Raw genomic sequence first — 25,900 nt, 5'->3', positions numbered from 1 at the left:
GCAAGACAAATTGCAACACCGTAAATAATAAAAGGACAATCTGATCATTTGCTCGCTTTCACACACAAGTGTGATGTGACATCTGTTTCTGTATATTTGTGTAAAACAATCCTGCGGGAGGGCGGCCTGCAATCACCGACATGTACCGCAGTAAATAAAAAGAGCTGCAGTTGAATGGCAAGCACATGTAGCACAATCCTGAACCCCAGAGAGTGCCAAAACAGCTGTGCCCTTCTCCTCTCTCTTCTCTCCCTCCCTCGCTTTTTTTCATCTCCCTGATCACCTCTTCGTCTTTCAAGGCCGCGTGCCAAGTGGGAGGAAAGCCAACATTTTCATAACTCTTATCTGCTGTTTTCTCTTCATGACCTTTGAGGAAGTCATGTTGAGAGCGACGGCAGCCGTAATTAATAGATTATTAGCCGCCCCTTTCTTTTCCTGCTCCCTTTCTCACTTCAATTTTCTCACCACCGTTCAGAATTTTAGTGTGTGTGTGTGTGTGTAAATGTGTATGTACGTGTGTGTGTGTACGTGTGTGTGTGTACGTGTGTGTGTACGTGTGTGTGTACGTGTGTGTGTACGTGTGTGTGTACGTGTGTACGTGTGTACGTGTGTGTGTGTGTGTGTGTGTGTGTGTGTGTGTGTGTGTGTGTGTGTGTGTACGTGTGTGTGCGCGTGTGTGTGTACGTGTGTGTGTGTACACATGTGTGTACATGTGTATGTGTGTACGTGAGTGTGTCGCACCCAAATCCTCAGGATGGCATTTTTGCTATGCCATGGTTTGAGTTTCAGGCATACAACACACATTCTTTAGCTGTATGTGTTTATCTGTGTCATATGCATTTAACTGCAAATTTAATTTGCTTATATGTTTTTTGTTTGTTTGTTTGTTTGTTTGTTTTGAACGTTGATGTTTTTTTTTATTGTTGTTTTATTGTTGTTGTCTCATTTTGTTTTGCATTTTTTGCTTGCTGTATTTTCCTTAGTTGTTAAACTGTACTTTAGTTGTTTTGTTTTGTTGTTTTTGTTGTTGTTTTTGTTTTGTTTTAATCTGTTTTTTGTTTTGTTGTTTTTGTTTTGTTTTTTGTTTTGTTGTTTGTTATGTTGTGTTTTGTTGTGTTGTTTATGTGTTGTGTTTTGTTGTTTTTGTTTTGTTTTTTGTTTTGTTGTGCTGTATATTGGTTTGTTTTGTTGTGTTTTTGTTTTGTTGTTGTATTTGTTTTGTTGTTTTGTTTTTGATTTATTTTGTTGTTTTGTTTTTTGTTTTGTTTTGTGGAGGTTGCTTTGTGCTTTTTATTGTTTATTTAACTTGTTTCATTTTTCTTTTCTTTTCTTTTAACTTTTATCTGTTTTGTTTTATCTGTGTGATGGATGTTTTGAATCAGTTTGACTTTTGTCTTGTTTTACAGATTTTTTTGTTGCTTGATATTTATTTTTTATTTTTTTATCTTTATTTGTCCCATTTAAATTTTTCTTCACACTTGTATTTTTTACCTTGTATTTTTTGCGTAGTCATGCATTTACGTCTTTTCGTTTTTATTTCACTTGTTTTGTCTTCTTCGAAATTTTCTTTTCGGCCTAGTCCCTTTACTAATCAGGGGTCGCCACAGCGGAATTAACTGCCAACTTATCCACACACATACACTACGGACAATTTAGCTTACCCAATCCACCTAAACCACATGTCTTTGGACTTGTGGGGAAACCGGAGCACCAGAGGAAACCCACGCAAACACAAGGAGAACATGCAAACTCCACACAGAAACACCAACTGACCCAGCCAGAACTCGAACCAGCGACCTTCTTGCTGTGAGGCGATTCTGCTACCCACTGCGCCACCATGCTGTCCTTCCTTTGTTTTGGCTTGTTATAATATTTTTTCTTTAATTTTTTTAATTATAGTTTTTGCAGATCTAGAAAAACAAAGAACAGGCAGACAAACCTATTATATAACAACAAACCTTGCAAAATCTAAAAAATAATTGGAGCTTTGTTTTTGAATAGTGGAGTCTGTGTAAAAGGCTTGTTATATTTTTGTTTGCAGAGTTATTTATTTTTGTTTTACTGTTTTCTTCAATTTGTATGTTTATTGCATGAACAACATGAAGGAATTAAGTTAACTTGTTGTTTTACTAATTTTAGTGGATTGAACATAAAACAAATAAGTTGTCCCCAAAAAAACTCAAGAATTGTTGTTTCAACAACAAGTAGTTTGAACAAGCAGCAAGTGTTATTTTTTAAGTGTTGTTTCAGTTTTGTTTTTTTTTTTAAATTTTTTAATTTGTTTTGTGTTTGATTTCTTAGCAGTTTAATTTTCTATTTCTTATTGTTAATACATAATATTATACAATTTGCAGGTCATGACATTAAACAGACATTGACAGCATGCTATTTTATCATACTAATCTCACACTCAAGGGCATACTCATACCATGTACAGTTGCCTTGAACCGGGCCGAAGCATGCTTATCCCCCGTCTCCCCCAATGACCTGCACTTACATTACATTCGGGCCTGAGCATGCTTACGTCATCAAAGCTGCGCTGTTCAGTAACAAGCGCTCTCGCTCAGCACAGTGGACATTTCTTTAGTTTTATTGTTTTAGGCATTTGACATGCAGTGACACGCAGTCAAATATTTCACTGAACAGATCAGCCGCTTTTGACGCTCATGAGCAATCATAAAGTGCTTGCGCTTAAGGAATTAGGAGGTTTACTGAAGATGCAACTGTCTCGTACAGTGAGGGGTTTGTGTCTTTAATAATCTACAACAGTTTGCATTCATTGAACAGTAGGAATGATTAATTAATCAATATCAAACAGTCCCTTAAAAGTCACGTCTCGTCTTCAGTTTCGGGCTCAGGCACGCTTTGCACTCACACTACAAGCGTACTGCACCAAAGCCCAAATGAACAGCGGTCTGGCACACCTGTTTCAACCGGGCCAGGGCCGGCCAAGTGAACCGTGCCTGAGCCCGATTCAGCGCACTCACACTTCCCAAACAATCTGGGAAATGGGCCTGGACATGGTTCGGATAGCATAGTGTGAGTACGCTTTAAGACTTTTAAATCTTGTGGCAATACTTAAACACAGCGAGTTTAACTTGGATCATTGCTCAACAATCAACAGTAAATCACTGATGTCATAGGTAATTTAACTTGTATCGAAGACAGGAAATTTCTCTTAATCAAGCACACTTTTTTGCATTACATTTTGAACACGTTTAACGTACTCCAGAAATCAACTGCAAGTCAATATCAAGGATTAACTTATAATGTACAGGCCAGGGCTGTCAAATCAGATCAGATTGTTGTGAGTGAGGAAATAAGGGAAAATGAGAAGCAGAACCTCTGTAGCCTGTGAAAGTGTAAGACCAGCTGCAGGATCTCAATCTACAGACAGTAAGTGTGTGTGCAGAGGTCGAAAACACCCTTTTATCCTGAGCCATAACACTTCATGTTACATTGAGCAACTGTTTTGAAGAAAGTCTATGGAATTCTTTCACAAGCGAACCAAATCACATGGGGTTCAACATGTGTTTCAGTATATTGTAAAGGTCCTGTGAAGTGCTTTGAAATGTGCATTTTTATTATTCAATATTTGACGTGATGTAAAATGTATAGGTGGGCATAGATATTTTTTTTATCTAGATTAATCTCACTGTAATCTTGGAATTAATCTAGTTTAAAAAGGTATTTGAATTCTGCCGAAGGCATTCAGGACATGTGTGCTACCCAAATAATGACTAAAATAAGTCTTTGAGAACGAGTTTCTCAAGCCAGGTGGAGCATTGGACCAGGGGTTCATCTCCTGTTTCCAGGGCCGAATTGACCAATGGGCATTGAACCAGTGCGCACTTGGGGGGTGTTGGTGGAGATTTGGCAGTGTCTATTTAGGCTAAGTGCAAATAGCGCACCTTGTTGGAATGAGCTAGTTAAGCAGTTCACGCCCATCACTGTTTGATTGACAGAGACAACATAACTAAAGAGAGCGGCAAACAGCAGTGTGAGTACCGTAGTTCGTAAAGCGCATGGCAACATGTTTTGACGTGATCGATCATGAACCCGGTTTGAATCCAACGTCTAATGAACAGATCTTGTTCAAGTTCACAGAAGCAGTATTATATATATAATACAACTGCTTCTGTGAACTTGAACAAGTATATTAAAATCCATTCATTTTCACTAGTTGTATTAGTATTTTTTTTTCAAAGTGCTTTAAATGCGTTAAATGATATACAGTACATATATTTCTAGTCTACAAAGATTTAACTTATTTTTATTTTTAAAATGCAGGCAATACATTATAGATTAATTTTATTTAAAAAATATTATATTAATAATTTTTTTTATTCAACTAGGGGTGCGGCCAGGTAGGGGGGCCTACAAGACATTAGCCCCTTTCACACATACAGACCTTTCCGGAAAATTGCCGGCAATTTTCCGGAAAGGTTGTATGTGTGAACAGGCCCTTTTTGAAAATACCGGTAAATTCGTTCTGGCTATTTTCCGGAAAGAGAAGTTGTAACATTACCGGTAATTTGCCGGAATGCTGCGCTGTGTGAATGCAGAAGGAAGATTCCCGTAATAAGCGCGTCCACGTCTAGAACGTGCTGACGTGAGACGTCTGCTTTAGCCAATCACAACAGTCAGACGCATTTACGTCCGCGCGGTTTATGAGAATAAAAGCCTTGAATATTTTTCCAGACACATTTAGCTGCTAGAAGTTAGTCAAATCACGTTTATATGTTCTTCTTAATGCCAACTGTGTAAATAATCATCGATGAGGTGCTTATGATAAGCCGTTGTTTGTTTACCTTCAAGCTTTGCGTGTGCCTGTGAAACAGCCTGTGAGCGCCTGCACACGCACATATTATGAACATATCGACATGCGAATGTGATCCTGCGAAGGGTGTTCACAATATTGATCATCCACAGAGTTTGTAATTTAGTCAAATGTTTACAAATACAAGCGCAGCCGTTTAAAGCTCATTTGTGGCGAATGATGTCAGAATTTACCGGTATTTTGGAATCGATGTGTGAATGCTCTTTTCCGGAAAATTTCCGTAATGTCCTCGCCTGTGTGAACAGCGCTTTTTTGAATATACCGGTAAAGTCGTTCCGGAAATTTTCCAGATTTTTACCGGTATCACTGTGTGAAAGGGACTATTGTGTCCAGGGGCCTCTAAATGCTTAATCTGGGCCTGCCTGCTTCCAAAATACATTACAAACTGCTTGAGAAACAAGTTTTACTATGATAATTAGTGATGAAAAAGATGATGTTTGATAAGATGACATGTGTTTACTAACTGTTTATTCAGTTAAACATGAATTTTAAACTGTGGGCCTATATAAGCTCCAAACTGTGATTTTTGATTACCTTAATCTGACTAAGTCATAACTGAACTAAACAGAAATGGAATTAAGGTATGAATGAAATGTTCATGAATGAATGTGAAACTGCCGAACTGCAGTTAAAGTCAACCAAAATTACAAGAAACTCTTACATGAAAGCACTTCACATAAACACCCTAATTATGTTATTGTCTATTAAGGCAAATAACTAGATTACAGATGTCCATGTAAGCTCAGTAGTGTCCTCGAAGTAAGTGAAAGATCCAGAAGGGCATCCTGCTGATTTGATTGAACAGACCCAGCTCCCAACTCAACTTTGAGACTAGATCAACAATGATATTTTTTTTATCAGCCAAGAATCTCATAACGGCCCACCACTAGTAAAATGTAGAGAAGGTGGGATATAGTGCCTCCCCTTTGATCAGATCTGGACATCCCTAATTGTTGTATTTATTATAAAAATAACATATTTTATTTAGCATTTTTTGTTTTAATTTTACATTTAGCATTTTTATATAATATTTTACTTAATTTATATTAAATCTGTTTATTTTTGTTTTGTTTTTTGATACACACAATTGTTTATTACAACAATGTAGTGGATTTATTTTATTCTTTATTATGTTTATACCTATAAATGGGACAACACGATGGCTCAGTGGTTAGCGCTGTCGACACACAGCATGAAGGTCGCTGGTTCGAGTCCCAGCTGGCATTTCTGTGTGGAGTTTGCATGTTCTCTCTGTGTTTGCTTGGGTTTCCTCAGGGGTGCTTCGGTTTCCCCCACAGTCCAAAGACATGCGGTACAGGTGAATTATATAAACTAAATTGGCCATGGTGTATGTGTGTGAATGGAGGTTTCCCAGTACTGGGTTGCAGTTAGAAGGGCATCTGCTGTGTAAAGCATATGCTGGATAAGTTGACATATGTGGCGACACCTGATGAATAAAGGGACTAAGCCGGAGGAAAATGAATGAATATCTATAAATATTTTCCCACCAATATTTTCCTAAAACCTACGTCCAAGTAAATAATGTCCTTATTCTAATCTGCATCATACCTCAAATCCTGCCAGCAGCCGATAATTTGCATTTAACATCAAACAACTCTTTAATTAGTGACGCAACAGCCAACAGAAAACACATTCTTACACCGACGCCTTTTATTTACTTCCAGCCATGCGATTATTTCAGCCTAATGTCTGAACGCTCTTGGGTCCAGATCAGAGCTCCCGTCAGATAATAGCCAATCAGAACAGCCCCTTCGTAGTGAGCCGGCCAATCAGACGGCCTTATCTCGGCTTGCATGAGCAGATGGCTAATGCTTATGGAATGATACGAGCACCACAATAGGTTGAATAAACTCAGCGTCGTAGCGCCGGTGCAGTTTGGTAAACACACACTAGCCCTTATCACACTAGCAGCTGGAAACAGCCACAGACTGACCCTTTTTGTTTCCATGCAGAAAGCTCAGAAAAGAAAAGTGTGTGTGTGTGTGTGTGTGTGTGTGTGTGTGTGTGTGTGTGTGTGTGTGTGTGTGTGTGTGTGTGTGTGTGTGTGTGTGTGTGTGTGTGTGTGTGTGTGTGTGTGTGTGTGTGTGTGTGTGTGTGAGAGAGAGAGAGAGAGAGATAGAAAGAGAAAGGCCCGCCAGGGTTGGAGAAGAGTTTACACAAGGTTAGCTGCTCCACAAAAGAAGATGCATGGCTCGCTATAGAGCGGCAGACAGCCTGAGAGATGTAATCTTTTCATATCTGGAAGCCTGGAAGGGTTACACTGACAGAATCCATTTCTCACTGTATTTGCTTGTGCTGATGGACGGCTCTCGCTGATCTTTATCTGTCCGCAATCTTTTACATGGAAGCATTGAGCACAAATCCTCAAATGCAAGGAATTTTTTTGGGGGGAGGGGGATGTTATGTGTCATGTTTGGTTGTGTCAGGCATTGTCTGTTGGTTTAATCCGACGTGGGTTTTGATTGGACACTGGAATGCATCTGGAATGTGGAAAAGGAAGTGATTAAGGGTTAAAACTCATGTGATCTACTTTTCCTGCTGTGTACAACAGGAAATGGACAGTGGCAGGCATAGCCAGCCTGGTGAATGAGGTGGTTATTTTTCTCAAAAAGTGGACCTCTCTGCAGTTATTTACTTTATTTCTATTTATTTATGAGGTTGAAATACTGCATTTAGTCAAATTTAAAGCACTATCTTTAGCTGGATTAGCTTTTCGGATGGTCATCAAGGCAAGCTGATCTGTTGAATGTAGGAGCTTTGATTCAACCCTATTTTCATTATGCTACATCATTTTGATAGCTGCCCACAGAGTATGACAGAAAAATAGCGAAAGGCACAAAATAAATTAGTACGAATCATTTTACAAATTCATCCAAGAGCACATTTGCACAAAGAGATTTTTAAAGAATTAGGCAGATTAACTGTTGGTAAAAGAGCATTTTTTTTTTACTGGGAACGATAAGGAAAACATTAAATAATGTGGTGAACTATTTTCAAATGGTGAGGCAACAGTATTCAGAAAGTACAAGATGTTGAGATTTTTCTATTTATTTATTTAAATTTAGAAGTCTGGTGGTAAAACATGTTTATATACAAGTGCAATCATGTGAAACATTACCAAAATCGATCAAGGAAATGAAAGACTTATAAAGAGATTGAATATGGTTGTTTGATGAGGATAATTAGTTTGCATGCTGGATGATGCTGTTTTATTTTATTTGTTATTGTATTGTGAATAGGGTTACAACTGGAAGGCCATCCGCTGGGTAAAACATGTGCTGAATAAGTTGGTGGTTCGTTCCACTGTGGCGACCCCTGGTTAGGGACTAAGCTGAAAAGAAAATGAACGAATGAATGAATAAATGTATTTGTGAATAATTTAGTTTTTGTTTTAAAACGTGGAGGTACTGTTTGTTTTATGCATTAAATGTATTTTGCAGCCATACTTTGTTTTTTTTATTGGTGAGGACAACAATGGAAACAAGCCCAGAGCTTTACTGTGTTTTTATCCTCAACAGTTTTATTTTAAAGTGTATGGGATACTTGTATTTTTGTACAGCTTGTCAGCCAAAATTCAATTCAATCATACCCAGTGTTGGGGAACGCTATACTTTTGAAAGTAGTGCATTACAATATTGAGTTACTCTCCCAATAAAATAACTAGTTGCATTACTTAGATACTTTTTATGTAAAGTAATGCGTTATATTACTTTTGGGTTACTTTTACGTTACTTCTCCTTACCTGGCTGAGGTTTGACCTCTTTCAGAATTTAGAGGTGTTTTTCACCTTTTTATATAGAGAAACTCTGCATTTAACAACCTCCTATGTAACTAATCCGACAAAATATAGGATAAGATTATATTTTGAGAGCTTTCTGAGCCCAGAGCTATACATGCTGTATACAGATTAATAAAAGCATGTAAAGTAATGTGTTTGCTACTTTTAAATGTTTTGTGTCATTAGTGAAGTAAATTCACTGTCCATTGAGATGAAGACTGCAGTAGAGCCTAACAGTATTAGCATGAAATAAAAGATTTTAAGACGTTCAAATGTTTAATAACAAAATGAACAGTAAGACGATAAATTTCCCCAAATCAAAATAAATCTTTAAGCTTTTTGCATTGAATAAATTGTTTCACGTGGCATTAACAATTGTGTAAATCGTTTCCCTAAAGAAAAAAAAATCTCACGACAAAATGTAGTGGCTTCTACAGTGGACAGTGGCTGCATCTGCTCAACAATAAAAGCTTTTTTTTTTTAGTTTAGTCGAATGAATTGTTTTACCCGAAGAACGTGAACTGATGTAATCATTTGCTGTTTAGCTGGAGCTGGGGTGCAGGTGTAGTGCTTTGCATCCAGTTTTGTTTTTTGATGTCTTGTTTCTTGCAGTTGTCAAGAGTTTTACTTACTCTACACTTAATGACAATCGCTTCTTTGATCGGATGAGTTCTAAATAACAAGAATCTATTGCAAAAATGCAAGTCTCTGATCTGCCATTGTTTCTGTTTCTGACTGTCTGTAGTGATGACAGGGGATTCTCAAATAAATCGTTTGATTTTAACCTGATCTTCTAAGTGAAACGGTCGAATTAGGTGTTTGTGTTTTCAGTACTAACATACTGGTCGACTCAAAATTAACCCATATCCTGAGTTATTTAGTTACTAGAACAGTACACTAACTCATCTTCTGTGAAAAAGTGTTTTCATTTATAACATGTTACCCCCAACACTGATCATAAACACACTTTTTGATGTACTAAATATATTCCCTTAAGATTTAGAATAAAGAAATATGAAGAAAAAAAATACAGATTTTTAAAATACAAATTTATTATATGACATATTAGAAAAAAATCTAATCTGTTAAAGTTTTCAATTAAAAACTGTAGCCTATTATCATATTATTAGGCAAATAGCAAACTTAGCAGAAAACAAATATCAGCACATTCAACTTTCTCAGTCAGGATTTGCCCATTTGAATATTGAACAATTAAAACATAATAATAATAAATAATAATAATAATAATGATAATAATAATAATCATAGTGACGCAGTAGGTAGTGCTGTCACCTCACAGCAAGAAGGTCGCTGGTTCGAGCCTCGGCTGGGTCAGTTGGCGTTTCTGTGTGGAGTTTGCATATTCTCCCTGCATTTGCGTGGGTTTCCGGGTGCTCCGGTTTCCCCCACAGTCCAAAGACATGCGATACAGGTGAATTGGGTAGGCTAAAAATTGTCCGTAGTGTATGAGTGTGATTGAGTGTGTGTGGATGTTTCCCAGAGATGGGTTGCGGCTGGAAGGACATCTGCTACGTAAAAATTGGCTGGATAAGTTGGCGGTTCATTCCGCTGTGGCAACCCCAGATTAATAAAGGGACTACGCTGAAAAAAAAAGAATTATTAATAATCATGTAAAGCTTAACAATTTCTTGTAAAAAAATTTAATATTTTGCAAATTTTTAATAATAAAACAGGAACAGCTGAATTTGATTGTCCATTAAATATTTTCTTTTTAAATTTCAAGTAGCAACTAAAAGTAAAATGCACAGTATTTTTGTTGTAATCTTGTAGCAGTTCTACCATTACATCTCTTGAAGGAACACTCCACTTTTTTGTAAACAGACTCATTTTACAACTCACCAATAGTTAAACAGTTGCGTTCTACCATTTTTAAATCCATTCAGCTGAAATCGGAGTTGGTGTGAGCCCTGTTAGCACCATGGTATGGCAGCAAAGTGTCTAGATTACTTCGCCAGAATGAGAGTATAGTTCCTAGTCATATCTGCCTAGAAAACAGCAACTTTTCATTTTTTGTCAGTCTTAATACGCAATGTAGCTACAGAAGAGTCGAGCTTTAAATAGGATCTTTTACATTTATTTATTTGAGTGAGATGCTAATGGTCTAATCTGATTCAATTATGCTGAGCTAAAAGTGCTCCCAATAGACTCTGAGATGGATTGAATGAATTCAAAATTCATAAAACTCAACTGTGTAACTCTAGGGGACTTGTAAAATGAGCATATTGTCAAAAACAGTAGAGTGTTCCTTTAAAAGTTAGGTTTGAAGTGGAGGTCACAAACTTTCTATTGCAATCCTTTTCCTTTTTAGGTAGCAAAGTAGCACAGTGACTCTTTTACAGGCTCAAGATCTGATCGTGTGCTTTAATTTGTGCACTGCTGTGGAAAAACTCATAGTTTCACTGTGAACCAGTCACAGATTGAAGAAACACACCAAAATCTCTTTGAAATTCTTGCACTGCCCTCTTGTGGCAATAATATTCTTAAGTATATATACTGCCTTCCATCTCAAATCTCTGATAACTAAGAGTTTCCCGCAGTAAACTTAAGTACTGTTCAATTGAAGTAAGGTATTTGTTGTAATAGTTAAGTATATGAATAAGGGATATAGAATATGGTCATGCAGAATAGACATTATGTGTCTGTAAAACACAGTTTTTCAAACCATTTTAGTTCAAAAACTTATCCTAATGAGTACTGTCAACTTAATCCATTTGAGTAAATGAAGCAATTTGAGCACCGTAAAACCCGATAAATGAAGAGGACTCAAACCAACTGAGTACTGTAAAACCCAAAAAGTTAAGGCAACTTAAACCGTTTGAGGAAACCAATTGCTACAAACCATTTGAGTAATAAAAAAACAATATATATATAAGTACTGTGAACTTACTCCATTTAAGTTGAAGTAATGAGGTATTTAATTAACTCATTACCTTCAACACTGAGTTCAAAACTCTTTTCAAATGAGTAGAATTACCTTTCAGTACATTTTGAGTTAACCACACTCATTTCATTTGATTAAGTTGACTGTTGGGTTTTATAGTGTGATTAGAGGTCTTCTTACTTCTTATCTGGGCCCAACGTGCATCATTATTTTATTTTTCAAAGAAAATCTTGACCCAAGACAGACCAGATCAAATTAGTCCACCTATTGTTTTAAGTCAGACCAGCCTAAAAATGCAACTTTAAAATCTTTTTAAACCTCCTAACAACTTACCTTGATGAATAAAAACTCTAAAACATTAAACAGCCAATGTTTCCTCTTCTGTTTTTTTTAATCTCTTCATACAAGAGAGGCCAAATTAGTTTCTTGGTGAATTTCGATAAACAGCTAAGGTCATACCACACTTTGAAGAAAGACTTCAGAAAAGAAAATCACTCCTGCTTTTGTTACCTCACAAACACACATTTATGGACCCCCATCTGGGAAATGGGAATGTTTTGCACCCTCTGTGTGATTCATCTCTCTAAAGTTTGCTGGGGTTGAAGTGCCTCAGAACCAACAAGGTGGGAGATGCGATGTTATTGTACCCCCTCCTGATCATCTCCTGCTGGAGCAGAGAACTGCTCTCCGTGGGTAGCGAGTGGAGCTTCAGCTCTGAGAGACTCCCTCATGTGTGCCGTCATGCTGCTTTTCACTGCTTTATACTCCCCTCAATACAGTTTCTGCACTTCCCTGTGCCTCCTTGAAGGTTGTTTTTTTTTGAGTTCTTCACATTTTTTGCAGGGCTTAATTTAGCCCTTTTGCTCTTCACAGGCAATTCTTATTCATATTTACTGTTTTCTTTATCTGACAGGATGATATGAGCGATTCCCTGCGGGACTACACTAACCTGCCTGAGGCTGCACCTCTCCTCACCATCCTGGACATGTCGGCTCGCGCCAAATACGTTAAAGATGTTGAAGAGATCACACCGGCTGTGGTAGAACAGTTTGTTAGTGACTTTCTAGCAGAAAAGCTCAAGCCAGAGCCCATCTGAAGTCCTGGACTGCACTAAACCCTCCCACAGCCGTTACCCGAACCTCCATCTGGCCCTTGGCCTCCAGGCGTGCACTCTCTTCTCTTCCTGTCAGACTGTTTGAACAGAAGCATACTTTGTATTGACATTTTACTTCTTTTTAAACGTGCCCCTCCATCACGAAGCGGCCGCCTCTTCCTGTGGTGCCTTGCATTTACTACAGCGCTGATGGTCAAATGCAGATCTCTACGTTGATTGTCTTTGCCATAACATTTAGATTAGATCGAACCCTGCAGCTCCAAGTCAATACCTTTTTTTTTCATCAAGTATTTTCTTCTATCCTTGGATATTGTTTTAAGAATCAAGAGCTTAGAATAATTATAGCTTGGTAGATGTATTATTTTTCCACAGACACTGCACATTTTCCATTGTGTATGTACGGCCGTGATTCTCTTATGGGTGCTGATAAATATGCGTACATGCTGATGTTGATATCATTGTATAGAAGGCACTATCTATTGTTTGTGTAGCTGCCGCTGTTTATTTTCAATGCAGTTGTCTGGAATCTGCCCACCTCCGTGTTTGATATTTGATGTTGTCGGATGACTGATCTGTTCCCTACTCAAACATGAAATTTTAGTGGATTTTCTGTGAAGGTCCCCTGTATTAATGCAGTCTTATGTTTTTGAAGGCACAATAAACAGCGTCTAATTGCAAGCTTCCCTTATGAAATGTAGCCAATTAAAGCACACTGTCTGTTCTTGGTTGTGTTTGAACTGATGTCATAGCCATTAAAAGTCACTGTTGAAAATGTTTGTTTCTCTTAATGGTGTTTACAATGGACACACACTTGCTAAACAGTTTCTGTAGATGCATTCAGTATCTTCATTTGCAGAAAATTTAGTCAATTCAATCATTTTAATACAATTATAGTAATAATTTGAATAGTTACTGATCCAGTATTGTGGCAACGCAGTGGTACAGTAGGTAGTGCTGTCGCCTCACAGCAAGAAGGTTGCTGGTTTGACCCTCAGCTCAGTTGGCATTTCTGTGAGGAGTTTGCATGTTCTCCCTGCGTTTGTGTGGGTTTCCTCCGGGTGCTCTGGTTTCCCCCACAGTCCAAAGACATGCGCTACAGGTGAATTGGGTAGGCTAATTGTCCATAGTGTATGAGTGTCTGTATGAATGAGTGTGTGTGGATGTTTCCCAGAGATGGGTTGCAGTTGGAAGGCCATCCGCTGCATAAAAAAAAAATGTGCTGGATAAGTTGGCGGTTCATTCCACTGTGGTGACCCCAGATTAATAAAGGGACTAAGCCGAAAAGAAAACAAATGAATCAATGATCCAGTATTAGTTTTTATAATCAAACTGTATGCTTGTAATCTCAGCATTGATACTGCCATTCTCTTCTAATGCTGCAGGAAGGCTTGAATATTTAATTTTGTGTGCTTATTTTTTAGATTCTAAAGATTAGCATTCAGTTTTACCATATTGAAATAATTTTTAAAGATACTTATGGAAAGTCTTAAATAAAAAAAGGTATGTTTATATTTCATAAACATCCTATTTTTTATGAGGGCTACATACTTTATTATAAACCTTTGTAATTTACCAAAATATGTTACAAATTATTTTAATTACCTTTCCTTTTTTATATGAAATCTAAAACTTTCCAACCCTAAACGTACACCACCTGACAAAAGTCTTGTCATCAATCCCAGTTGTAAGAGCAAAAACAATAATTACTTCTCACAGAAATCAGTCAAGTTTGGTGAAGAAAAAAATCATGGTTTGGGGTTACATTTGGTATGGGGGGTATGCGAGAGATCTGCAGAGTGAATGGCAACATCAACAGCCTGAGGTATCAAGACATTTGTGCTACCCGTTTCATTATAAACCACTGGAGAAGGCCAATTCTTCAGCAGGATAGCGCTCCTTCTCATACTTTAGCTTCTACATCAAAGTTCCTAAAAGCAAAGAAGGTCAAGATGCTCCAGGATTGGCCAGCCCAGTCACCGGACATGAACATCATTGAACATGTCTGGAGTAAGATGAAAAAATCATTAAAGATGAATCAAAAGAATCTTGATGAACTCTGGCTGTCCTGCAAGAACACTTTTTGCTATTCCAGGTGACTTTATTAATAAGTTATTTGAGTCATTGCAGAGATGTGTGGATGCAGGTGTCCAAGCTCATGGGAGTCATACACAATATTACCCTTTTTCCACTGCACCATGACATTATATTTTGTACATTATTTCTGTAAAGTCTCAAGACTTTAGTCTAAGCAAAGACAGACCTTACTGCCCTAATTAAATGATTAAAAATCAAGGCATGATCATATTTTATTTTGATAAAATAAACAATCTAAAGGCCTTTGCCTTTCATATAAGCCACTTCTGATACCTAATGATCAACTAGAAGTCGAGTTATTATTTGTTGTTCCTAAAACTTAGATGGGCGGCAAGACTTTTGTCAGGCAGTGTGTTTATTACCTTGTATGCTTTTACTCTACAAACACTCAGGCGCCCTCTAGTGTATCCAATAATAACTAGGAGAACTGGACAGCATTGATGAAATCCCTTTTTTCATTACAAGAAAAACACTCTACTACAACATTTTAGTTCTTGCTCTTCTCCGCAATTTGTCCGACAACATCAGAAGCTGCCGTCTGCCTTCAAACAGCAAAATACCAGCAGCCATGGCAGAGTTCAGACTCTCCACTCCTGCAGCCATGGGCACAAAAAGCCTCTTACCATCCGTTTCCTCAGCCAGACGAAGAGCCTCCACACTCAGTCCATGCGTCTCTCCACCAATGACCAGGGCTGTGCTCCTCTGAGCCCAACATTCATGGTATACCTGAGGTTTCACGTGCGGCAGAGAATCTTCATCTTCTTCATCATCTTCATCATCATCAGAGTCGCTTTCACTGTAATCATCTGAAGAAACGTTCTCTGTTTGACCTGAAACGAGTTGTTTTGTTGAAGTGCTATAGTTATCTGCTACATGGACAATCACATTCTTCGGTAAGTGCTTAGAAATGTCGTCCCAGTCCAAATTTGGAAAGACTGGAAGGCGGAAATGAGCTCCCATAGCCGAACGTAAAACCTTGGGCTCCCAGGCATCCACACAACCTGAAAAAACAAACAACAACCGTAAACAAACAACAGTCAATGCTTTGAAAAAAAGAAAGATGTTGAGAACAATTGCCAGTAAAGTCACTTAAGTTACCCAAACTCCTTTCTGCTGTTCTTACACTATTGGGACAGTAGGTTGGGACAAAATAATTATTATTATGCCTATTATTTATAGTATTTTCATAGCAATTTAAACTCCCCCTTCAATATGTACAACAAGAAACAAAAGCTAGAGTTTTGACTGCATAAAGTCTGTGGATGAATGACTGAGTGTGTGTCTAATGCACCCTGTAATTTGCACCTTGATCACCACCACAGACCAATGGTAGTGTAGCTTGAAGTTGTTTACCAGCCAACTAACTCGTTTAACTGCCGTTTCCACTGTCAAAGGGCACCTAAAAGCGAACCGTACCATACCACTTTTTGGTCACCCTTTGCAAAGGGTACCTAGCACGAAAAAAGGGTACCAAAAGGCAGAGCAAGACACACACCTGAACGCTATTGGTTTACAGAGATACATCCCTCGCAGAAGCAGGAGAATTAAAACAAAGGAACTGCCATTTTTAAAAACAAAGCCGAGACATTCCACCGTAGTACTATATGCATATAATAACAAGCCATGGTCAACCCGAGCAAAATCCGCCGTGTGCTGTTGTTGTTTTTTGAGCCCGTCTAAAAGTGCGAGCGGTTTCACCTTCTCCAGAGAGCTAGCGCACGTATATATTTGAAATAACAAACTTCTTGAGCTCATATTAATAAGGTGTGCGTGATCGTTGAAGTGCTCTATTGTCCGATCCTTTTAGAAATGGACAAACGTGAGAGTGAAGTGCGTAAAAACAAAGGAGAAGCGGGAACAAAACAGCAAATGATGCTGCAATGTAATGAATTTTTTATTTAGTGCCATGTCAGCAACCAAAGCTATTCTTATGGCAGGAACATTTCAATAATAAATATACAATTAATAAATCAACAAACAAATGAATACATAAATAAATAAGATTTTTAGTGATAATACATGATACAAATTCTAAATTCTAAAATCCTTTCTGGTGTCACTTTATTTAAAAAAGTTCATTTCATAAAGAAGTCTCCAGGAATCCTTAAAAGCAGGACAGTCCAGTAAAATGTGTTTTATAGTAAGGGGAGTAGGGTTTTCACCTTGGAGCAAAAAAACATGGGTCATTCTTGTATGTCCAATACAACATCTGTTAAAAACCACTTAATCAAATCAAGTCTTAAAATGTCTTTAAATTTCAGGTTATATTAAACATAATTTATTATTTTCTAATTAATCCCATTCCTCATGCCACTTGTTTAAAAGGGATTCTAATGGCAGTCTGTCATTGCTTCCTGGAAAAATACATTCCTCTGTAAAGAGTCTTTGTGTAATCTTTGACTCTGAGCTTAAATTTGATGGGCAAATTATTGCGGTTGTCGAAAATAGTTTTTTCTATTTTAGATATATTGCCAAGCTGAAGTCTGTCCTCTCTTTCAGTGACTTGGAGAAGGTTGTTTATGCTTTCATCTCTTCTCGTCTGGATTATTGCAATGCATTGTATCTGAGTGTGAGCCAGGCCTCTCTCTCAAAACTGCAGCTGGTCCAGAACGCAGCTGCCAGGCTCTTAACAGACACACAAAAAACGAGAACACATTACACCTGTACTGGTTTCTCTACACTGGCTGCCAATCCAGTTTAGCATTCAGTACAAAGTACTGATGTGTGTTTTTAAATCCCTCCATGGGCTGGCCCCTGAGTATGTTTCTGAGCTAATTAATATACACCAACCTGTGAGATCTCTTCGCTCTAAGCATCGTCTCTATTTGACAGTTCCACGATCACGCTTAAAATGTCGAGGTGATAGAGCTTTTTCAGTAGCAGCTCCAAGACTCTCCACTCCTAAAGAACAGCTCCAACTTTTGAGTCTTTTCAGAGATCACTGAAAACACTTATTTTCTTTAGCTTTTAATCATGTGATGTGGGTTTATGTGTTTTGGTTTTGTGTATATTTGCATGTGTTTTATGTACAGCACTTTGGTACCCATTGCAATAAGATCCTGCTGCAGGCCCGCAGAACCACACACGTTTTAGGCACACACAATCTGGCACACACAATCTAGGCAAACCATATATGGTTACGACGGAAGTAAATGTTATTAACGTCTTCTTAGACATAGTCATCGATATATTTTGATATGTATAGTTAATAAATATTGTAAACAATAAACAATAGTGTTTACTTTATTTTACAAATTTTGTGATCGAGACGGGCGAATGGGGAACAGTGTTTCCGATCGCCATTCATCATAATAGACTGAACAGTTTTCTATCAGTCACTATTTGTCTGACAGAGTCAATATAGCAGATACTCGTTTGCTGGCCTTGCTGAACGATCTTGCCCAAATTGGACAAGTTTAATTTATATAATGGATTCATTTATAACGAAGGAAATAATAGCAAGTTAATATAGGCAATAATACATTTTATATGTAATCAAAATCTTTTTACAAAAATATATAACACGATATTAATATTTTACTCAAGCAATTAAATAGTTTGTATTTGCTTAATTTTCTAATAACTTTAATTAATGATTTCCCACAATAAATACTGTAGCCTAGTTATTTATATTAAGCAATACATTGTTTTTAAACCAAAATTTTGCAATAGAAACAAATTAACTATTCATAAATAATTAAAAAGTAATAATAAGTATATATATATATATATATATATATATATATATATATATATATATATATATATATATATATATATATATATATAAATAAATGTTATGTATAAATAAATATATAACTATCAGATTTGACAGTTTAGTAAAAGATAGTAGTTTATAATCAGAAAATCAGTTTATAACTATATTATATATTGTTTATTTGATTTACTATAGTAATTCATAATAATGTGACACATTATTGTTTGCTTTTATATTTTACAACAAAGTGATTTTAACCAAGTATGATGATATTAAGATCTTGAATTTGTTTATTACACTTAATCTTACAATTAGACGGTCTATTATGTTTTCATTGTGTATGTGGACACGTGAATAAAGTCATAACTTAAGTGTTTAACCAATTATTTTTATTTACATAATTTGAGTTCAGAAACTGCAGAGATGTTAAAATGATCGTTACGATAATAACAATGACTTAAATGGGAGACCATATTTGTGAAATTTTATAGGTGGCGATAATGCTAAGGAGTTAATTAGTTACCATATATGATTTGCCTAAATCGTGTGTGCTAGATTGTGTGTGCCTGAAACCTGTGTGGTTCGGCGGTTCTGCAGCTGGATATATCTTACCCATTGTGGTTTGTTGAAAGTGCTCTAGAAATAAATTGAGTCGAGTTGATGTAAATGTTAATAAAAGGTCTACAAATTATGCTTTCAGCAACCTAAAACATGAACAAACTGCCATGTTTAATTATTATCATCATCACCTTTTGGACTATGATGAACTCAGAATGACGGAATTACTTTCTAACAAGAGGTTAAATGTGCTGCTGAACATTACAGACACAGATGAGAGGTCTGCGCTGACTGTTGGCTGTATTTTGTGTCGTTTTTGGACCCAAATAAGGACTAAATGAATGTTGTGTGTAGTTTTTCTGTAATTGGTAACATATCGAAGACTGTAATGGTCTGTATGCATTCATATATGTTGCATTTATATATTTATTTTATATAACTGATTTTGTCATTGATCTGCAATTATAATCAAGTCATGTTTATAGAAAGGTTAGTAATAAACATTTATACACAAGTATTCATGTGTATAAAGCATCTGTTTTGTGAGAAATGCTACTCTTATGATATGTGAACAACCCGTACGGCTTTACTGGGACATTTCCTTGAGTAAAAATGAAGTAATCTGAAACTTTCTGTTGTACACCACACCCACCAAAAGGGTACCCTTTTGGGAGTGGAAACGCAAGCTTGATATTGGTGACCTGTACCGACCTGTATCGAACTATACCTCTCAGTGGAAACGGGCAATTAGGCAAGCTGTTTCAACCTCCTGAAACAAACTAGATTTTGGCCAGACTTTGTTCCAAATGATGTCAAACTGGTTTGTTTTTCAATAAAAACGTATGTAAAACACACCTTTGGATAGAAGAACACGGTCACAGCCTGCTGCTGCTGCACAGCGTAGAATAGTTCCCAGATTTCCAGCGTCTCGTACATTGTCACATATCAGAAACAAAGGGACAGACTGAAGACGAGCGTCCTTTGGAAATGTCAGGCGGGAGGCATCAGGCTTTGAGAAAATAGCTGTGAATTTAAGAGAAACAATGATATTTTTTGTTTTGTTTTACTGTTTAAAAGAAAACTACATTTCGAAACCAACTCCAGCAACTGACCAATAAGACCCTGAGGAGTGACCAGGTCAGACCACATCTTGATGTCTTCATATTTGACCTTGATGAGCTTGGCTTGCTGTAGTTTGTCCAGAGGAAGCTCCTGCAGTCGCTCCAGCAAACTGAAGAAGATCATCTGAGGAGACGCTCCAGCTGAGAGAGCGTCACAGATCAGACGCCGGCCCTCCAGCAGCACCTTACCCTCCTTATCCCGAAACGCTCTGGAGCGTGCCACGCTGGACACCCTCCTAAGGGGAGAACGGCACATTGATTGTTTTTTTGTTTTTTTTTTACAATACAAAAAACAAACAATTATGCATTTACTTTAAAGGGGTGATCCACTACTATATCATATTTTAAACTTTAGTTGATGTGTAATGTAGCTGTTTTAACATAAACAACATCTCTGAAGGCAAGAAAGTTCAGTGCAAAGGGAGACATTGGCTTTTACAGAATTAGCTTAGCGAAGCCTGCAGCTAACAAAGTTTGGGGACTACAAAAAAAATACATCCAGGTTAATGATGTCTTAAACCCTTAAGGTTACATACACCCCACGCAGTAAAGAGGAGTGGCCAGAGGCGCTGTAATGTTATAACAGAGACGCTTCTTGATGATGTGGAGCTGATCTGCGAATCACAGCACATTATGTTAGCTGACCAATCAGAGCCTCTTGAGGGCATGTCTTCAGTGGAACTAGGACAGTTTAACAGTCCTTTTCATGTTAGCTGAGTAGCTATATGTAATCCATAGGGCTGTAACGATACACCAAACCCACGATTCGGTTCGTATCACGATTTTTGACCCACGATTCGATTCGTATCACGATTTTTTATTTAATTTTTTTCGTGTGGGGTGGGGAAAAAAAAGATTTTTAAAACTATTTTTAATTAAATAACATTTGAAAAATCTTTATAAACTAAACATCAAAGAACAATATTAACTATGCAAATTATTAACAATATAAATAGCCATATATAAAATAAATAAATAGGCAAAGCTATATCACTTCTGTTTTCTTTGTAACAAAATACTGTTGAAAAACCAAACTAAACTCCATTGTTTAGATGGTTCAAGCATGTTGAAAATTATTTTTCAATCAAGTTCTCTTGCATAGAAAAAGTCAATTAAATAGCTAGGGATGCTCATTTCGTTAATTTTGCTAACCGACAACCGCCGCTCATTAATCGGTTATTAACGGTTAACTGGTCAGATTACTATTAATTTTATATTAAACAAATTGACGTGTCTATTTTGTGTATGACACATTAAATATTGCATTTTAAAATACTGATTTATTTTTATATATTAATAGCGGAACAGAACAACAGAGCATCTTCACGCACCTGCAGTGTTTAGCACAGAAGAGCAGAATAATCTAAATAAAATGAATAAAATAAATAGGACTGCCCTAAATTATTTTCACTTAAATAATTAATTTATTTTACAAAACGAAAATACTGACTGATTCTTTTTAATAACCGGCATAGGCTTTTTTTCCAATCATATGTTTTTTTTCCAATCATATGTCCAATCTTCCGTCAAATAAAAATCGCAGACTTCCTCAAATTGCTTGATCCACGGAAAATATGCATTTATTTAATGCCCCGCTGTTATTATTATAATCACAAAACCTTTTACATTTTAATAGAAATCCTTATTTTAAAGATTATGTCCTGATATAGCCTATGCTTTCCTCTCTCTCCCTCGCGGTTCAAGTGCGCGCTGCCTGATGAAAAGACAACAACACGCGCGCATATGTTGACTTTTTGTAAACAGTTTGTTTAATTATGATATTGCATTAATCTGCGTACATGCTTTAAGCTGTAAAATAAAAAGTAAAGCCTATTTGTTGCGTTTATTACGCAGATCCAGGTCAACATAAGCGCTGGTTTAGTATCAACAGGTCTGTAGGCTATCAAACAGCAATATTCTTCTTCCATTTTGCTTCTTTAGCAAATGTGTCTGTAGGCACGGGTTATACGTTATCATCCCGCAAATTAAGTATGCCTTGCAGTTAAACAAGTGGCCGAAAACAAGGCGCATCTTACTGCCTTTATGTTGACAAGGAAAAAAGAAGAGGCGCGGTCCTCTTATAAACGACTGAATCAGCTGGGTCTCGATTGTGCAAAAGTGTTGCTGTCTGTCTTGTTACAATTGTAATATTTAATACTATTGTTATATTCAAGATTTGTATATTCATACAGCTCTGGATAACTTAAAACAACGATTAGACCTTCAGAGCGGTGTTAATGCGTCCTGAAGTAAAGCGAAACGGCTATAAACTCCAGCAAGATTGAGTGATTATATGCAGAGCCATATACCTTTATCTCTAAATAAAGTAGGCTATAACTATAGAAACTGTGTTTATTTTAACTGAAAGCTTCGTCGTGTTTTCTGACCGCACGCACCTGTCAGTCAGCACTCTCAAAGGTTCAAACAGAAAGCGCACTGCACGGTTACAGAAAAGTTTGGCTGTTACCTGACATCTGGTGAACGCCTATCCCTCTCTGCGCAGCCACATTAACAGTGTGAGCAAATCATCGTAGAAAATCCGGCCGCTTTGACAGCATTGGCAATATTTCTGGCGTTGTCGGTTGTCAAGCGGGGTTAAGTTGGTTTTGTTTTTGATATTCTTGACACATTCAGACGGCCCCTTACTAAGAGCTCCGTGCGAGCTCCCCCGGCTAAATATTGCGAGGGCTTAAACGGAGCAGTGCTTGTAATGTCGAACGAAAAAAAGTGTTAATTAGCTCAACTTTTGCAGGCACGCGTGACGTTATTGGAAAGGTATGACGGGGTGGGTGTGTCGCGATTCTCCCTTATCACACCGCGACACAGGATCGTAGATCTGAGTGTCGCGATTTCGATTTTATATCGTGTATCGTTACAGCCCTAGTAATCCAAGTAAGATATGTGAATAAATAATGTGATTTTCTACAAATGAAGCATGAACACACATTGCTTTGCATGTTATAGACACAACTAAGCCTTAAAAATACACTCTGGACCCCCCCTTTAAACTTTGATAATGCTATTATAATGATTTATATTTGAGAGCTGTCGGGACAACTTTTGTGGGACACATACATGCTTCATTTTTCAGCTACAGATAAATAATCAATAAATGAGAAAACAAATCTTTAAAAATGGCAAACTTTAGTGGCAAATGGTTGTAAAAAACAAAACAAAACAAAAAAAAACAAGCATGTATTTGTTTTTTTTTTCAAAATGCTAAAAGATTTTGTGCAGGACGCAATCAGTGACCCATTTCAGCTTTAAAAGAGACCCATATATGGATGGTGCTCCTCTTACAACATGAATTTTTGTTTGTATTTTATTGAAATTTACTTGGTAACACTTTATTATGATGGTCCCTATTGCACATTTTGTTGACTAAAAGATACATTTAGGAATGGGCCAGTATAAGATTCTGAATTTATGATAACCTTTGATAAAAAGAGTTTAGCGGTATTACGGTACTGTATTTACTTGGGTAAAAAAACAACAGGGTTTTCCCATTGAATATAATATGTTTTATTTTAAGAAACATTTAAAATATTGTGGAAGAGTAGCTTTTAATGTGAAGGGTCCTTTTCAGCTGGTGATACTGTTGCCCTAAAAAACTAAATAAAATAGCTGTCAAAATAAAAACACATAAAAAAAACCTTACATATACTATAGAAACGATATAACAAAAAGTTTTGGTGGTTTTAAAACCTTGACTTTCCAAACCTCAGTAAACCTTGAAAATGGTTATCATTAGCATTGCAACTACATGCCAATTACGTCTCATTTGAGTATTAGTAGACTGTCTGCTTAAGATCTGTTGCTTCTGCTCCTTCAATAGACATTTAACTGACTATAAGAAACTTTGAAAGTACATGACAACTTACACTAACCCCAACCTAACAGACTACGTACTTATAATCTAATGAGAATTAGTTGGCATGTAGAAGAAAAGTAACTTAAATTCAACAAAATGTGTGAAAGGGACCATCAAAATAAAGTGATACCATTAATATTGATAGTAATAACTATAATTAATATAATTTTTGGTTAAAAATGCTTTTTCAGGTTTTGCCTGTGGAGCAAATGCTCATCTTTTATTGTTTTCTGGTTTTGTGAAAACAATAAACTATGAGCATTTGCTCTGTGTTAACTGTTTTTTATTATATATCCATGTTCGTTTTTTAATGTAAAGTTAATAAATGATTTGGCAATACATGTGTAACTTTTGTCATGCCAATAAATGCAATTATTTAACTGAATTAAGTAAGAGCAGTGCGGTGGCGTAGTGAGTAGCGCCCCACTGCAAAAAAAGGTCACTGGTTTGAGCCTCGGCTGGGTGAGTTTGCATGTACTCCCTGTAATTGTGTGGGTTTCCTCCGTTCAATTCAATTCAATTCAATTCAGCTTTATTTGTATAGCGCTTTTACAATGGAGATTGTGTCAAAGCAGCTTCACATAAATGGTCGTAGTAACTGGATCAGGGTAGTTTAGTTTTTAGTGTTTAAGTTCAGTTCAGTTTAGCTCAGTTCAGTGTGGTGTGCTTAGTTCAGCTCCGTGTGCTTACAAAATCAATGAAATAATAATGATTATTATTACTACGTATTTTGCCATTTATAACTGTACATTCTGATGAAATTGTGGTGTTTCATAATAACAGTACGTTACTCACGCGAGTCTGTTGTCTCCGGCAGGGGCCTTTTCAAAGCGCAGCCCTGCAAGTTTGAGTTTATTAATCTGAGGAGACTCTTCTGCGCGTTCAGACACATAACCGCTGCAATTTTTGTAAGCAGCTCTCTCTGTGACGTCCTTTCTGGCTTTGCCCTTCTGTGTGAACCCCTGGCTCGTTATATCGGTTACTCTTTTTGATTTTATTAATGTCTCTCGTTCACCATCCGGGTACAATACAGCCACGGGTCTCCGCCGGAGGCCTCGGAGAAATCGCCTGGAATTAACCAAGATCTGGTAACGTTCTCTCTGAAATAAACTACGCTCTCCTAACATCACAAGTCCTCGACTCACGTTGTACATGAGCGCCGCCATCTTTGTTGTCATCTTCCGCGTCACTGTGGGAACGAACGAGCGTACCAATTCGTGAATGAGTTGTTCTTTTGAGTCGATTCTTTGAATCAAATCAGAAGGTTTATGTTCAAACCTGTTCATTCTTAGCACTTTATTGGACTTTGCTACGTAACAACAAAAGAACAGTAGATTTCTTGCATTTTACTTTATCATCTTTTGCAGAAAAAGTGTAATATTATTACACTTATTTAGATTTTCTGCTTGTGTCACAAAAAAAAAGATAAATTCAATCTATCTATTAAAATTATATTCAAATACATTTCAGTACATTGTAGCATGTTTGAAAAGGTTTAATACAGTTCCTGTGTTCTATTTGGGGTGTATCTGTATTTGCAATGTGGGGTTGTAAGGGGCTTGACTTGGGGAAAAGCGAGTCTGCGCACTCGAGAGGGAGGGAGCGTTTTTCTGATTGTTGGATGAGACAGTTATAATATTGTGTGGGTGAACAGTGTGGGTTTGGGAGTGAACACAAGGATGTCTGAACGTGCAAAAGTTGATTAAAAAGACAAGTTGAACTGTTTCAGTTCGTTACAATATTTTATCATTTTTGTCTGTGATTTGTTAATATTTTTGTGGGTAAATGGTTTATATTTCTTATTAATATTAATACTACTACAACTACTGATAAAAATAATAATTATAAAAAAATATATAACTCTAAGCACAACTGGACATAGT

At 36.9% G+C, this 25,900-nt stretch overlaps 2 protein-coding genes and 2 long non-coding RNA genes across 5 annotated transcripts in view; 2 read left to right on the top strand and 2 right to left on the bottom strand.

The window, feature by feature from the left end:
• nxn (nucleoredoxin) overlaps window positions 1–13,427 on the top strand; it is a 148,682-nt gene extending 135,255 nt beyond the window's left edge. For both annotated transcript variants that reach the window (XR_015508613.1, NM_001020595.1), the window contains 1 exon segment: window positions 12,455–13,427. Coding sequence is in view for 1 of the 2 variants with exons in the window: in NM_001020595.1 (NP_001018431.1) it covers window positions 12,455–12,637 (183 nt within the window). In the remaining variant the exon portion in view is untranslated.
• LOC147840574 (uncharacterized) lies at window positions 1,124–6,870 on the bottom strand. The gene is made up of 2 exons (XR_015509231.1): window positions 6,288–6,870; window positions 1,124–1,582 (listed from the first exon to the last, which is right to left on the bottom strand). It is a non-coding gene; the product is annotated as an uncharacterized LOC147840574 (long non-coding RNA).
• A 1,756-nt stretch (window positions 13,428–15,183) lies between the features above and the next one.
• mrm3a (mitochondrial rRNA methyltransferase 3a) lies at window positions 15,184–25,200 on the bottom strand. Its single transcript, NM_001017695.2, is given in 4 exon segments — window positions 15,184–15,750; window positions 19,881–20,048; window positions 20,138–20,382; window positions 24,813–25,200. Coding segments are annotated over 4 exon segments (1,308 nt in total). The 5' UTR covers window positions 25,184–25,200; the 3' UTR covers window positions 15,184–15,226.
• LOC147840573 (uncharacterized) lies at window positions 20,163–25,216 on the top strand. The gene is made up of 3 exons (XR_015509226.1): window positions 20,163–20,873; window positions 23,031–23,504; window positions 24,163–25,216. It is a non-coding gene; the product is annotated as an uncharacterized LOC147840573 (long non-coding RNA).
• The last annotated feature ends 684 nt before the right edge of the window (window positions 25,217–25,900 follow it).

Source organism: Danio rerio, chromosome 15 (assembly GCF_052040795.2).
Source record: "Danio rerio strain M-AB ecotype USA chromosome 15, GRCz13ab, whole genome shotgun sequence".
Taxonomy (NCBI): Eukaryota; Metazoa; Chordata; class Actinopteri; order Cypriniformes; family Danionidae; genus Danio; species Danio rerio.
Note: the sequence above shows the minus strand (reverse complement) of the source record. Positions and strands in the feature narration are given on the sequence as shown.